General features: G+C 36.6%; 1 protein-coding gene across 1 annotated transcript in view; it reads left to right on the top strand.

Moving 5' to 3' along the window:
- LOC120935718 (neurofilament heavy polypeptide-like) overlaps positions 1-14,536 on the top strand; it is a 59,184-nt gene that overhangs the window by 19,267 nt on the left and 25,381 nt on the right. Inside the window, exons 21-45 of the mRNA XM_040347776.1 lie at positions 811-858; positions 1,112-1,150; positions 1,260-1,307; positions 1,415-1,462; positions 1,563-1,610; positions 1,827-1,874; positions 6,257-6,304; positions 6,420-6,467; positions 8,579-8,626; positions 8,734-8,781; positions 9,302-9,349; positions 9,443-9,490; positions 9,592-9,639; positions 11,112-11,159; positions 11,253-11,300; positions 11,504-11,551; positions 11,660-11,707; positions 11,809-11,856; positions 11,959-12,006; positions 12,100-12,147; positions 12,351-12,398; positions 12,507-12,554; positions 12,656-12,703; positions 12,806-12,853; positions 13,313-13,360. Coding sequence (XP_040203710.1) covers positions 811-858; positions 1,112-1,150; positions 1,260-1,307; positions 1,415-1,462; positions 1,563-1,610; positions 1,827-1,874; positions 6,257-6,304; positions 6,420-6,467; positions 8,579-8,626; positions 8,734-8,781; positions 9,302-9,349; positions 9,443-9,490; positions 9,592-9,639; positions 11,112-11,159; positions 11,253-11,300; positions 11,504-11,551; positions 11,660-11,707; positions 11,809-11,856; positions 11,959-12,006; positions 12,100-12,147; positions 12,351-12,398; positions 12,507-12,554; positions 12,656-12,703; positions 12,806-12,853; positions 13,313-13,360 — 1,191 coding nt within the window. The remainder of the gene's footprint in view (positions 1-810; positions 859-1,111; positions 1,151-1,259; positions 1,308-1,414; positions 1,463-1,562; positions 1,611-1,826; positions 1,875-6,256; positions 6,305-6,419; positions 6,468-8,578; positions 8,627-8,733; positions 8,782-9,301; positions 9,350-9,442; positions 9,491-9,591; positions 9,640-11,111; positions 11,160-11,252; positions 11,301-11,503; positions 11,552-11,659; positions 11,708-11,808; positions 11,857-11,958; positions 12,007-12,099; positions 12,148-12,350; positions 12,399-12,506; positions 12,555-12,655; positions 12,704-12,805; positions 12,854-13,312; positions 13,361-14,536) is intronic.

Genomic DNA, 14,536 nt, shown 5'->3' with positions numbered 1-14,536 from the left:
GACTAAGGCCTCGTACACACGACCGAGTAACTCGTCGGGCAAGACACATCGTTTTCCTCGACGAGTTCCTTGTTAGTACACACGTACACACTTTGCGTACACATGTTAAAGACCTAATCTCCTTGTTCTCAAACGCGGTGACGTACAACACATACAATGACAGGGGAAGTTCAATTCCACTGGCACAACCCTGGGGGCTGCTTTTGCTAATCTCATGTTACTGCGTGTTAAGTAAATGTTTGGTAAGAGACGATTTGCACTTTTCAGTCTGTTACAGCGTGAAAAATGTGTTATCTCCATTACAAATGCTACTTTTACTCATAATTTATTCTGAGCATGTGCGGTTTTCTTAGCATACACACGCTCGAGTTTCTCGTCGAAAACCAGCCCGACGGGGAACACGACGAGGAAATTGAGACTCCCGTCGAGGAAAAAGAGAACTTGTTCTCTTTTTTTCTCGTCGAGTTCCTCGACAGTTTCCTCGATGAAAAACGTACACATGACCGTTTTCCTCGGCAAAAAACCTCTCCCACCAAGTTTCTTGATGGATTCTGTCGAGTTTCTCGGTCGTGTGTAAGAGGCCTCAGAGTAATTTTTGGAGGAGGACACGTGGTGAAATTACAGAATATCTCACTGAGGATTTGTACCTTATGTGTTTAGCTCACCAACATATTTTGCTGTTGGTGCAATGAATTTTCACATTACCTATTTATGTTTGTTTGAACAGATTGTTTGTTATTTATTAATTATTTTATGCACAATTTGTTGAAGTGCTGCACTTATATATCACATATTTTGTTTACTATGTAGAGACTCCAGAGAAGAAACCTGAAAAAGTACCTGTAGTACCCAAAAAAGGTAATCACTCTTCAGCATTGCATTTTTAAAATGTAAAGGTGGTTATAATATGAGAGGGGTAAACACATTAAGATGTTTTTAACTAGTACATCTTGTTTGACTATTTAAATACACCAGAAGTGTCTGGGGAACCCAAAAAAGGTAACTCATTTAAAGCACTTGAAGTCCATGAAGGTGGTGATAATGTGAGTGAGGTAAATGCAGAAAGATATTTTGAACTATTATACCTTATTTTATTATGTTGATACTCCAGAGAAGATACTAGAAAAGGTATCTGTGGAACAACAAAAAGGTAAATCACTCATAGTATTTGTAAGTCATGAAGCTGAACATGGTTATAATGTCAGTATGGTAAGCGCAGAAAGGTATATTGAAATAATTTACAATTGTTTACTATGCAGAGACACCAGAGAAGAAACTAGAAAAGGTATCAGTGGAAACAAAAAAAGGTAAATCACTCATTAGGTTTACACTTGTAGGTGTGAAGGTGGTCTAATGTCTAAAGGGAGGTTAAGAGAAAATATTTTGAGCTGTTAATCCTTATTTTACAATACAGAGACACCAGAGAAGAAACCAGAAAAAGAATCTGTAGAACCCAGAACAGGTAACCACTCATAAGTATTTGTAAGTCATGAAGGTGGTAATAATGTGAGTGGGGTAAATTAAATATTTTTTGAACTATTACATCTTATTTTACTATGCAGAGACCCCTGAGAAGAAATTGGAAAAAGTTTCTGCAGAATCAAAAAAAGGTAAACTAGAAAAAGTACCTGTCAAACATAATCACTCATTAGTATTGCATTGTTAACATGTAAGAATTAGTACAATGTGAGCGAGGTAAACGCAGAACTCAAAAAAGGTAAATCATTCATAGTACTTGTATATTGTGAAGGTGAAGGTGGTTTGAATGTGAGTAGAGCAAACGCAGAAGGGTATTTTGAACAATTTCACCTTATTTTACTATGCAGAGACACCAGAGAAGAAACAAGAAAAGGTATCTCTGGAAGCAAAAAAAGGTAAAGCACTCATTAGTATTGCATTTGTAAGGTATAGAATTATATTTTTTTTTACAAATAAACACAGAAAAGAAACTAGAAAGGTTTATCTGTGGAACCCAAGACATGTAAATAACTCATTAGTACATAACTCAGTACTTTTTAGTTGTGAAAAGTGGATAAAATGTGATGGGAGTAAACACAGAAAGATGTTTTAAAATATTGCATCTTATTTTACTATCTAGAAACACCAGAGAAGAAATTGGAAAAATTATCTGCAGAATCCAAAAAAGGTAATCACTCATTAGTATTGCATTGGTAATGTGTAAAGCCCTGTACACACGATCGGTCAATCCGATGGACCGTTTTCAGAAGCTGACTGATGGTCAGTCGTGCCTACACACCATTAGTTAAAAAAACGATCGTGTCAGAACGCGGTGACGTAAAACACAATGACGTGCTGAAAAAAACAAAGTTCAATGCTTCCAAGCATGCGTCGACTTGATTCTGAGCGTGGATGGATTTTTAACCGATGGTTGTGCCTACTAACGATCGTTTTTTTACTATCAGTTAGGAATCCATCGGTTAAATTTAAAACAAGTTGGCTTTTTTTTAACCGATGGATAAATAACTGATGGCGCCCACACACGATCGGTTTGGACTGATGAAAACGGACCATCAGACCGTTCTCATCGGTTTAACCGATCGTGTGTACGCGGCCTTAGAGTTATTAAAATGTGAGCAAGGTAAACCCAGGAAACAATTTTTAACTATTTTACCTGATTTTACTATGCAGAGACACCAGCGAAGAAACCGGAAAAGGTATCTGTGGAAACCCAAAAAGGTAATCACGTATTAGTATTACACTTGTAAATTGCAATGGTGGGTATATTGTAAGGAGGTAAATGCAGCAATGCATTTTGAACTATGAATCCTTATTTTACAATACAGAGACTCCAGAGAAGAAACCTGAAAAAGTATCTGCGGAACCCAAAAAAGGTAATCACTTGTCAGCATTGCATTTGTAAGGTATAACAATAATTATGTGTGAGTAAACACAGAAAATAAACTAGAAAAGGTATCTGTGGAACCCAATAAATGTAAATAACTCATAGTACTGCATTTGTTAAGTGTAAAGGTTGATATTTTATGAGTACGGCAAATGCAACAAATAAGCCTCGTACACACGACCGAGGAACTCGACGGGCGAAACACGTCGTTTTCCTCGTCGAGTTCCTTGTTAGGCTGTCGAGGAACTCAACGACCAATTTTCTCCATTCCCATCAAGGAAATAGAGAACATGCTCTCTTTTTGGCTCGTCGAGTTTCTCGACAGTTTCCTCGACGAAAATGTACACACGACCGGTTTCCTCGGCAAAAAATATCTCCCAGCAACTTTCTTGCTGGTTTTTACCAAGAAACTTGGTCGTGTGTACGAGGCCTAGGTTTCTCGGCAAAAACCAGCAAGAAACGTGCTGTTTTTTTTTGCCGAGGAAGCCGGTCATGTGTACATTTTTCGATGAGGAAACTGTCGAGGAACTCGTCGAGCCAAAAAGAGAGCATGTTTTCTTTTTCCTCGACGGGAATGGAGAAAATTGTCTCGCCGAGTTCCTCGACAGCCTAACAAGGAACTCGACGAGCAAAACGATGTGTTTCGCCCGTCGAGTTCCTCGGTCGTGTGTACGAGGCTTTATACATTTTTGTACTATGAAAAATGTGAATATAGCAGCCCCAGCACACAGTGTAGAATACACAATACAATTGAAACGGTGGCAAAATTCAGCATAACAAGCACTGTTTTTGACTTGTCTCATGAGGTTCACATGCACTCTGGTAAGACTCATGCCCTGTACACATGATCGGTTCATCCGATAAAAACGGTCTGATGGATTTTTCCATCAGTTATCCGATGAAGCTGACTTTCATCAGTCTTGCCTACACACCATCAGTTAAAAAAACGATCGTATTAGTGACGTAAAACACAATGACGTGCTGAAAAAAATGACATTCAATGCTTCCAAGCATGCGTCGACTTGATTCTGAGCATGCATGGATTTTTAACTGATGGACGTGCCCACAGACGATTGTTTTTTTCTATCGTTTTTTTAACCATCAGATAATTTTAAAACAAGTTTCTAGTTTTTTCACCGATGGATAAAAAACCGATGGGGCCCACACATGATCGGTTCGTCTGATGAAAACGGTCCATCAGACCGTTTTCATCAGACAAACCGATCATGTATACGCGTCATTAGAGTGATTTTTGGAGGAGGACATGTGGTGAAATTACAGAATATCTCACTGAGGATTTGTACCTTATGTGTTTAGCTCACCAAAGGATTTTTGCTGTTGGTGCAATGAATTTTCACATTACCTATTTATGTTTGTTTGAACAGATTGGCCCAGATTCTCAAAAGAGATACGATGGCGCATCTCCAGATACGCCGTCGTATCTCTGCCTAGCGCCGTCGTATCTATGCGACTGATTCTTAGAATCAGTTACACATAGATATCCCTTAGATCCGACAGGCGTAAGTCTCTTACGCCGTCGGATCTTAACTGCAAATTTGTTTGCCCGCTAGGTGGCGTTTCCGTCGATTTCCCCGTCGAGTATGCAAATTAGCTAGATACACGAATTCCCAAACGTACGCGCGGCCGACGCAGTAAAGTTACGACGTTTACGATAGGCTTTTCCCGGCGTAAAGTTGCCCCTGGGTCTATGAGGCACAGTCAATGTTAAATATGGGCGTCGTCCCCGCGTCGAAAATTAAAAAATTTACGTCGTTTGCGTAAGTCGTCCGTGAATGGTGCTGGACTTAATTTACGTCCACATCAAAACCAATGACGTCCTTGCGATGTCATTTAGAGCAATGCACGCCGGGATATTTTAGGGACGGCGCATGCGCAGTTCGTTCGGCGCGGGGACGCGCTTCATTTAAATGAAACACGCCCCCTACCCGCCAAATTTGAATTCCGCTGGGTGTTTTACGCTACGCCGCCGCAACTTTACAGGCAAGTGCTTTGTGAATAACTTGTGGCGGCGTAAAGTAAAACAAATACGTTACGCCCGCCCAAATTTGCGCCCATCTACGTGAATCTGCGCCATTGTTTGTTATTTATTTATTATTTTATGCACAATTTTTTGAAGTGCTGCACTTATATATCACATATTTTTTTACTATGTAGAGACTCCAGAGAAGAAACCTGAAAAAGTATCTACAGAACCCAAAAAAGGTAATCACTCTTCAGCATTGCATTTTTAAAATGTAAAGGTGGTTATAATATGAGAGGGGTAAACACATTACGATGTTTGACTATTTAAATACACCAAAAAAAATAATTAGAAAGGGTGTCTGGGGAACCCAAAAAAGGTAACTCATTTATAGCACTTGAAGTCCATGAAGGTGGTGATAATGTGAGTAAGGTAAATGCAGAAAGATATTTTGAACTATTATACCTTATTTTATTATGCTGATACACCAGAGAAGATACTAGAAAAGGTATCTGTGGAACAACAAAAAGGTAAATCACTCATAGTATTTGTAAGTCATGAAGCTGAACATGGTTATAATGTCAGTATGGTAAGCGCAGAAAGGTATATTGAAATAATTTACAATTGTTTACTATGCAGAGACACCAGAGAAGAAAATAGAAAAGGTATCAGTGGAAACAAAAAAAGGTAAATCCCTCATTAGGGTTACACTTGTAGGTGTGAAGGTGGTCTAATGTCTAAAGGGAGGTTAAGAGAAAATATTTTGAGCTGTTAATCCTTATTTTACAATACAGAGACACCAGAGAAGAAACCAGAAAAAGAATCTGTAGAACCCAGAACAGGTAACCACTCATCAGTATTTGTAAGTCATGGAGGTGGTAATAATGTGAGTGGGGTAAATTAAAAATATTTTGAACTATTACATCTTATTTTACTATACAGAGACCCCAGAGAAGAAATTAGAAAAAGTTTCTGCAGAAACAAAGAAAGGTAAACTAGAAAAAGTACCTGTCAAACATAATCACTCATTAGTATTGCATTGGTAACATGTAAGAGTTAGTAAAATGTGAGCGAGGTAAACGCAGAACCCAAAAAAGGTAAATCATTCATAGTACTTGTATATTGTGAAGGTGAAGGTGGTTTGAATGTGAGTAGAGCAAATGCAGAAGGGTATTTTGAACAATTTCACCTTATTTTACTATGCAGAGACACCAGAGAAAAAACAAGAAAATGTATCTCTGGAAGCAAAAAAAGGTAAAGCACTCATTAGTATTGCATTTGTAAGGTATACAATTATAATTTGTGGAACCCAAGAAATGTAAATAACTCATTAGTGCATAAAGTGGTTAAGATGTGATGGTAGTAAACACAGAAAGAAGTTTAAAAATATTGCATCTTATTTTAATATATAGAGACATCAGAGAAGAAATTGGAAAAAGCATCTGCCGAATCCAAAAAAGGTAATCACTCATTAGTATTGCATTGGTAATTGGTAATGTGTAAGAGTTATTAAAATGTGAGCAAGGTAAACATAGGAAACATTTTTCAACAATTTTTCCTGATTTTACTATGCAGAGACACAAGAGAAGAAACCGGAAAAGGTATCTGTGGAAACCAAAAAAGGTAATCACTTATTAGTATTACACTTATAAAAAAACGGGAAAAACACTGCGCTAAACAAAAAATTTAAAATGCTGCTAGTACCAAAAATATAGATACAAATATTTAAGCAAAATAAAGAAAAGAAGAGGTACAGCGCAAATTCTAGTGTATAGAAATTCTGATGTGATACCAAAAAATTCCTGGCGTGACACAAATAAGTGAAGGTGACACAAAATTATAAGGTCAATTGCTATGCATCACTGAAACTAAACAATTGACTATAAATAAAAATGCATGTGAAAAACAAAAATAACTTGTAAATGAAAACAATATATGAATGTGTATAAAGTCTGTGAATGAATGAGATTGTGCAAGCAAAAAAGACTACAGGTGAGGTATTAGTCCATATGCTCCCAGATATCTTAAAGAAAACTTCTTTAAAAGAGTGAACTTCACAGCGAATGTCTTCAGAGAAAAGGATAGTACAGGGCTGACACAACCTTCCACCAAGGCACACCTGAGTGACAAAACAATGCCCTTACCAGATGTGGAGACCACAACGGTGGTCAGACTGGACCCGGGTATATTTAGAGTCACCCAAATGACTGTATGTAGCACACTGGATCTGTAGCACACTGGATCTGCTTCAAGCTATTTCCCATCGGTCAGAACGGATGAATGGCTCAGATGCAAAAAGAAAAGAAAAGGGCCCATAGTGCAACTTTGCAAAACAATTTAATGATCAAAGTAAAATATTGCACTTACAGATAGGTGGAGAATCATAAGCCCAATAAGGTGCACAAAGTGCGGTTTCAAAAGCTGGATCTCGGCGTCCTCTATGGCTTCCCCTTCCTGGGTCAGTTCAGGTTAGCGTAAAAAACGTCAGAATGCAGGCCACGCATGCATTCTGATCCAGCTTTTGAAACCGCACTTTGTGCACCTTATTGGGCTTATGATTCTCCACCTATCTGTAAGTGCAATATTTTACTTTGATCATTAAATTGTTTTGCAAAGTTGCACTATGGGCCCTTTTCTTTTCTTTTTGCATCTGAGCCATTCATCCGTTCTGACCGATGGGAAATAGCTTGAAGCAGATCCAGTGTGCTACAGATCCAGTGTGCTACATACAGTCATTTGGGTGACTCTAAATATACCCGGGTCCAGTCTGACCACCGTTGTGGTCTCCACATCTGGTAAGGGCATTGTTTTGTCACTCAGGTGTGCCTTGGTGGAAGGTTGTGTCAGCCCTGTACTATCCTTTTCTCTGAAGACATTCGCTGTGAAGTTCACTCTTTTAAAGAAGTTTTCTTTAAGATATCTGGGAGCATATGGACTAATACCTCACCTGTAGTCTTTTTTGCTTGCACAATCTCATTCATTCACAGACTTTATACACATTCATATATTGTTTTCATTTACAAGTTATTTTTGTTTTTCACGTGCATTTTTATTTATAGTCAATTGTTTAGTTTCAGTGATGCATAGCAATTGACCTTATAATTTTGTGTCACCTTCACTTATTTGTGTCACGCCAGGAATTTTTCAGTATTACACTTAAAGGGGTTGTAAAGGTACAATTTTTTTTTCTAAATAGCTTCCTTTACCTTAGTGCAGTCCTTACCTCATCCTTCGATTTTGCTTTTAAATGTCCTTATTTCTTCTGAGAAATCCTCACTTCCTGTTCTTCTGTCCGTAACTCCACACAGTAATGTCAGGCTTTCTGCCTGTTGTGGAATGTCGTGCTCGCCCCCTCCCTTGGACTGCAGGAGAGTCAGGACGCTCTCTATGTTGCAGATAGAGAAAGGAGCTGTGTGTTAGTGGGCGTCCTGACTCTCCTGCAGTCTAAGGGAGAGGGTGAGCACGACACTCCACACCAGGGAGAAAGCCTTGCATTACTGTGTGGAGTTATGGACAGAAGAACAGGAAGTGAGGATTTCACAGAAGAAATAAGGACATTTAAAATCAAAGGATGAGGTAAGTGAAGGAGGACTGCACTAAGGTAAAGGAAGCCAGTTAGGGAAAAAAATTGTACCTTTACAACCCCTTTAAGTAAATTGCAAAGGTGGGTATATTGTAAAGGAGGTAAATGCAGCAATACATTTTAAACTATGAATCCTTATTTTACAATACAGAGACTCCAGAGAAGAAACCTGACAATGTAACTGTAGAAACCAAGAAAGGTAATAACCCATCAGTACTGTATTTGTAAACTGTAAAGAGTTGTTATTATATTAGTGCAGCATATGCAGAAATATATTTTAAACTATACATTTATTTGACTATTCAGACATATCAGAGAAGAAATTAGAAAAGGTATCTGTGGAGCCCAACAAGGGTAAGTTATTAGTACTTGTACATCATAAAATTAATCTGGTTATATTGTGAGTGGGGTGATCGTAGATAGATATTTGAACTAGTATACATTAGTTTACTATATAGAGACACCAGAGAAAAAACTGGAAACGTTATCTGCAGAACCCCAAAAAGGTAAATCATTCATAGTACCTGAAAGTTATGAAGATGAAGGTGGCACTGGCTATAATGTGAGTGAGGTAAACGCAGAAAGATATGTTGAGCTATTATACATTATTCTACTGTACAGAGACACCAGAAATTTTTTTTTAAAGATTTTCTGCAAAACCCAAAAAAGGTAATTACTGATTAGTATTGCATTTGTAAGGTATAAAAGTAATTATTTGTGAGTAAACACAGAAAACCTACTAGAAAAGGTATCTGTGGAACCCCAAAATATAACTAATTTATAGTACTTGTAAGTTAGAAAGGTAGTCATAATGTGATGGAAATAAAAAAACAGAATGATGTTTTGAACTATTGCATCTTATTTTATTATATAGAGACACCAGAGAAGAAACTAGAAAAAGTACCTGTCGAACCTAAAAAAGGTAGAGACTCATTAGTATTGTATTGATAATGTGCAAAAGTTAGTAAAACATAGATAACTATTTTGAACTATTATAAATGATTTTACTATTCAGAGACACCAGAGAAGAAACTAGAAAAGGCATCTGCAGAACCCAAAAAAGGTAATTATTCATGGTACTTGTAAGTCATGAAGGTGGCTATGATGTGAGTTAGGTACATGCAGAAATATATTTTCAATTTTTTCACTTTACTTACTGTACAGAGGGACCAGAGAAGAAACTAGAAAAGGTATCTGTGGAACCCAAAAAAGGTATATCATTATTATAATTTGTAAATCATGAAGGTTGTTCTAATGAGTGAGGCAAATGCAGAAAGACATCTTTAACTACCCCACCTTCTTTGCTATACAGAGACACAAGAGAAAAAACTAGATGAGATATCTGTGGAATCCAAAAAAGGTATATCACTTGAGTCATGAGGGGGATTATATTGTGAGTGAGGTTAAATTTAGCAAGATATTTTGAACTTTTACACTTTATGTTACTATGCAGAGAAACCAGAGTAAACATTCTGCTGAATGTAAAAAATGTAATCACTAATTAGTATTGTATTGGTAATGGGTAAAAGTTGTTATATTGTGAAATGGTGAACCATGTATAGTATTTATAAGTCATAAATGTGGTTATAATGTAAGTTAGGTTAAAGGCAGAAAGATATTATTAACCATTACACCTTATTTAACTATGCAGAGACACCAGAGAATACTATAGAACGAGTATATGTAGAACCCAAAAAAAGTAATCACTAATCATTGATAATGCATTGATAATGTGAAAAGGTAGATATAATGTAAGTGGAGTAAAAACAGAAACATATTATGAACTATTAATATTTATTTTATTACACAGAGACACCAGAGAAGAAATTAGAGAAAGTACCTTTTGAACCCAAAAAAGGTAAACACTAATCAGTATTGTCTTGTTAATGTGAAAGGATAGATATAATGGGAGCAAGGTAAATGAAGAAATATATTTTGAACTACCGCACCTTATTTTACTCTATAGAGACACCAGAGAAAAAATTAGAAAAGGTTTCCGTGGAACCCAAAAAAGGTAATCACTGATTAGTATTGCATTTGTAAGGTATAAAGGTAATTATTTGTGAGTAAACACAGAAAAGCAACTAGAACGGGTATCTGTGGAACCCCAAAATATTACTAACTCATAGTACTTGTAAGTTGGAAAGGTAGTTATAATGTGATGGGAGTAAAAACAGAATGATATTTTGAACTATTGCATCTTATTTTATTATATTTTATTATATAGAGACACCAGAGAAGAAACTAGAAAAAGTACCCGTCAAACCTAAAAAAGGTGATCACTCATTAGTATTGCATTGATATGTGTAAGAGTTACAGTAGTAAAACATAAGCAAGTTAAACAGACAACTATTTTGAACTATTATAACTGATTTTACTATTTAGAGACACCAGAGAAGAAACTAGAAAAGACATCCGCAGAACCCAAAAAAGGTAATTATTCATAGTACTTGAAAGTCATGAATGTGGCTATGATGTGAGTTAGGTAACTGCAGAAATATATTTTCAACTATTCCACTTTACTAACTGTACAGAGTCACCAGAGAAGAAACTAGAAAATATATATGTGGAACCCAAAAAAGGTAAATAATTGATAGTATTTGTAAATCATGAAGGGTATTCTAATGTGAGTGAGGTAAATGCATAAATACATCTTTAACTATTCCACCTTCTTTATTATGCAGAGACACCAGAGAAAAAAAAAGATGAGATATCTGTGGAACCCAAAAAAGGTATACCACTTGATTCATGAAGGGCATTATATTGTGAGTGAGGTTAAAGGTAGCAAGATATTTTGAACTACTACACCTTATTTTACTCTATAGAGACACCAGAGAAGAAACTAGAAAAGGTTTCTGTGGAACCCAAAAAAGGTAATCACTCATTAATATTGCATTTGTAATGTATACAAGTAATTATTTGTGCGTTAACACAGAAAAGCAACTAGAACGGGTATCTGTGGAACCCCAAAATATTACTAACTCATAGTACTTGTAAGTTGGAAAGGTAGTTATAATGTGATGGGAGTAAAAACAGAATGATATTTTGAACTATTGCATCCATTTTTATTATAAAGAGACACCAGAGAAGAAACTAGAAAAAGTACCCGTCGAACCTAAAAAAGGTAATCACTCATTAGTATTTAATTAATAGCCTGTAAGAGTTAGTAAAACATAAGCAAGGTAAACACAGACAACTAGTTTGAACTATTATAACTGATTTTACTATTCAGAGACACCAGAGAAGAAACTAGAAAAGACATCCGCAGAACCCAAAAAAGGTAATTATTCATAGTACTTGTAAGTCATGAAGGTGGCTATGATGTGAGTTAGGTAAATGCAGAAATATATTTTCAACTATTCCACTTTACTTACTGTACAGAGTCACCAGAGAAGAAACTAGAAAAGATATATGTGGAACCCAAAAAAGGTAAATAATTGATAGTATTTGTAAATCATGAAGGCTATTCTAATGTGAGTGAGGTAAATGCATAAATACATCTTTAACTATTCCACCTTCTTTATTATGCAGAGACACCAGAGAAAAAAATAGATGAGATATCTATGGAACCCAAAAAAGGTATACCACTTGATTCATGAAGGGCATTATATTGTGAGTGAGGTTAAAGGAAGCAAGATATTTTGAACTACTACACCTTATTTTACTCTATAGAGACACCAGAGAAGAAACTAGAAAAGGTTTCTGTGGAACCCAAAAAAGGTAATCACTCATTAATATTGCATTTGTAATGTATACAAGTAATTATTTGTGCGTTAACACAGAAAAGCAACTAGAACGGGTATCTGTGGAACCCCAAAATATTACTAACTCATAGTACTTGTAAGTTGGAAAGGTAGTTATAATGTGATGGGAGTAAAAACAGAATGATATTTTGAACTATTGCATCCATTTTTATTATAAAGAGACACCAGAGAAGAAACTAGAAAAAGTACCCGTCGAACCTAAAAAAGGTAATCACTCATTAGTATTTAATTAATAGCCTGTAAGAGTTAGTAAAACATAAGCAAGGTAAACACAGACAACAAGTTTGAACTATTATAACTGATTTTACTATTCAGAGACACCAGAGAAGAAACTAGAAAAGACATCCGCAGAACCCAAAAAAGGTAATTATTCATAGTACTTGTAAGTCATGAAGGTGGCTATGATGTGAGTTAGGTAAATGCAGAAATATATTTTCAACTATTCCACTTTACTTACTGTACAGAGACATCAGAGAAGAAACTAGAAAAGATATCTGTAGAACCCAAAAAAGGTATATCATTGATAGTATTTGTAAGTCATGTAGGTTGTTCTAATGTGAGTGAGGCAAATGCAGAAAGACATCTTTAACTATTCCACCTTCTTTACTATGCAGAGACACCAGAGAAAAAGCTAGATGAGATATCTGTGGAACCCAAAAAAGGTATATCACTTGAGTTATGAAGGATATTATATTGTGAGTGAGGTTAAATGTAGCAAGATATTTTGAACTATTACATCTTATTTTACTATGCGGAGAAACCACAGTAAACATTAAAAAAAGGTATCTGCTGAATGTAAAAAAATGTAATCACTCATTAGTTTTGCATTGATAATGGGTAAACGTTGTTATATTGTGAGCAATGTAAAGCGTTTATAGTACTTGTAAGTCATGAAGGTGGTTATACTGTAAGTGAGGTTAAAGGCAGAGAGATATTATGAACTATTATACCTTATTTAACTGTATAGAGACACCAGAGAATACATTGGAAAAAGTACCTGTAGAACTCAAAAATGGTAATCACTAATCAGTATTGCATTGTTACTGTGAAAAGGTAGATATAATGTGAGTGGAGTAAACTCAAAAATGTATTTTTAACTATTACACCTTATCTAACTACAGAGACACCAGAGAAGAAATTAGAGAAAGTAACTGTTGAACCCAAAAAAGGTAATCACTAATCAGTATTGCCTTGTTAACAACTTAAGCCCCGGACCTTTAGGCAGCTAAATGCCCAGGCCAGGTTTTGCGATTCAGCACTGCGTCGCTTTAACAGACAATTGCGCGGTCGTGCGACGTGGCTCCCAAACAAAATTGGCGTCCTTTTTTCCCACAAATAGAGCTTTCTTTTGGTGGTATTTGATCACCTCTGCGAATTTTATTTTTTGCGCTATGAACAAAAATAGAGCGACAATTTTGAAAAAAATTCAATATTTTTTACTTTTTTGCTATAATAAATATCTCCCAAAAACATATATAAAATTTGTTTTTCCTCAGTTTAGGCCGATATGTATTCTTCTACCTATTTTTGGTAAAAAAATTGCAATAAGCGTTTATCGATTGGTTTGCGCAAAATTTATAGCGTTTACAAAATAGGGGATAGTTTTATTATTTAATTTTTTTTACTACTAATGGCGGCGATCAGCGATTTTTTTCATGGCTGCGACATTATGGCGGACACTTTGGACAATTTTGACACATTTTTGGGACCATTGTCATTTTCACAGCAAAAAATGCATTTAAATAGCATTGTTTATTGTGAAAATGACAGTTGCAGTTTGGGAGTTAACCACAGGGGGCGCTGAAGGAGTTAGGGTTCACCTAGTGTGTGTTTACAACTGTAGGGGGTGTGGCTGTAGGTCTGACGTCATCGATCGAGTCTCCCTATAAAAGGGATGACTCGATCGATGCAGCCACCACAGTGAAACGCGGGGAAGCCATGTTTACATACGGCTCTCCCCGTTCTTCAGCTCCGGGGAGCGGTCAGGAGGGTGCGTCTAGAAATGAATAGCCGTGCCCTCGTCCCGGATCGCTCCCCGCGGGTTTCCGACCGCCGCATGTATGGGGGGGTTCCGATCGGACCCCCGACCCACGGAAAGGCGGGGACGTACATGTACGCCCATATGCCTGTACATGCCATTCCGTGGAAATACATATACATGCATATACATGCAGCGGGCGTTAACCGGTTAAAAGGACATGATATGATGTGCAGCTAGTCACCATGCCGCGTACACACAACCGTTTTTCATGATGAGAAAACTGCCATTTTTTAGATTGGTCGTGAAAACAGGTTGTGTGAATGCTCCATAGCAGTTTTCTCTACAAGAAAACTGCCCGCAAAAA

This window comes from Rana temporaria, chromosome 4, assembly GCF_905171775.1.
Source record: "Rana temporaria chromosome 4, aRanTem1.1, whole genome shotgun sequence".
NCBI classification, from domain to species: domain Eukaryota; kingdom Metazoa; phylum Chordata; class Amphibia; order Anura; family Ranidae; genus Rana; species Rana temporaria.
Note: the sequence above shows the minus strand (reverse complement) of the source record. Positions and strands in the feature narration are given on the sequence as shown.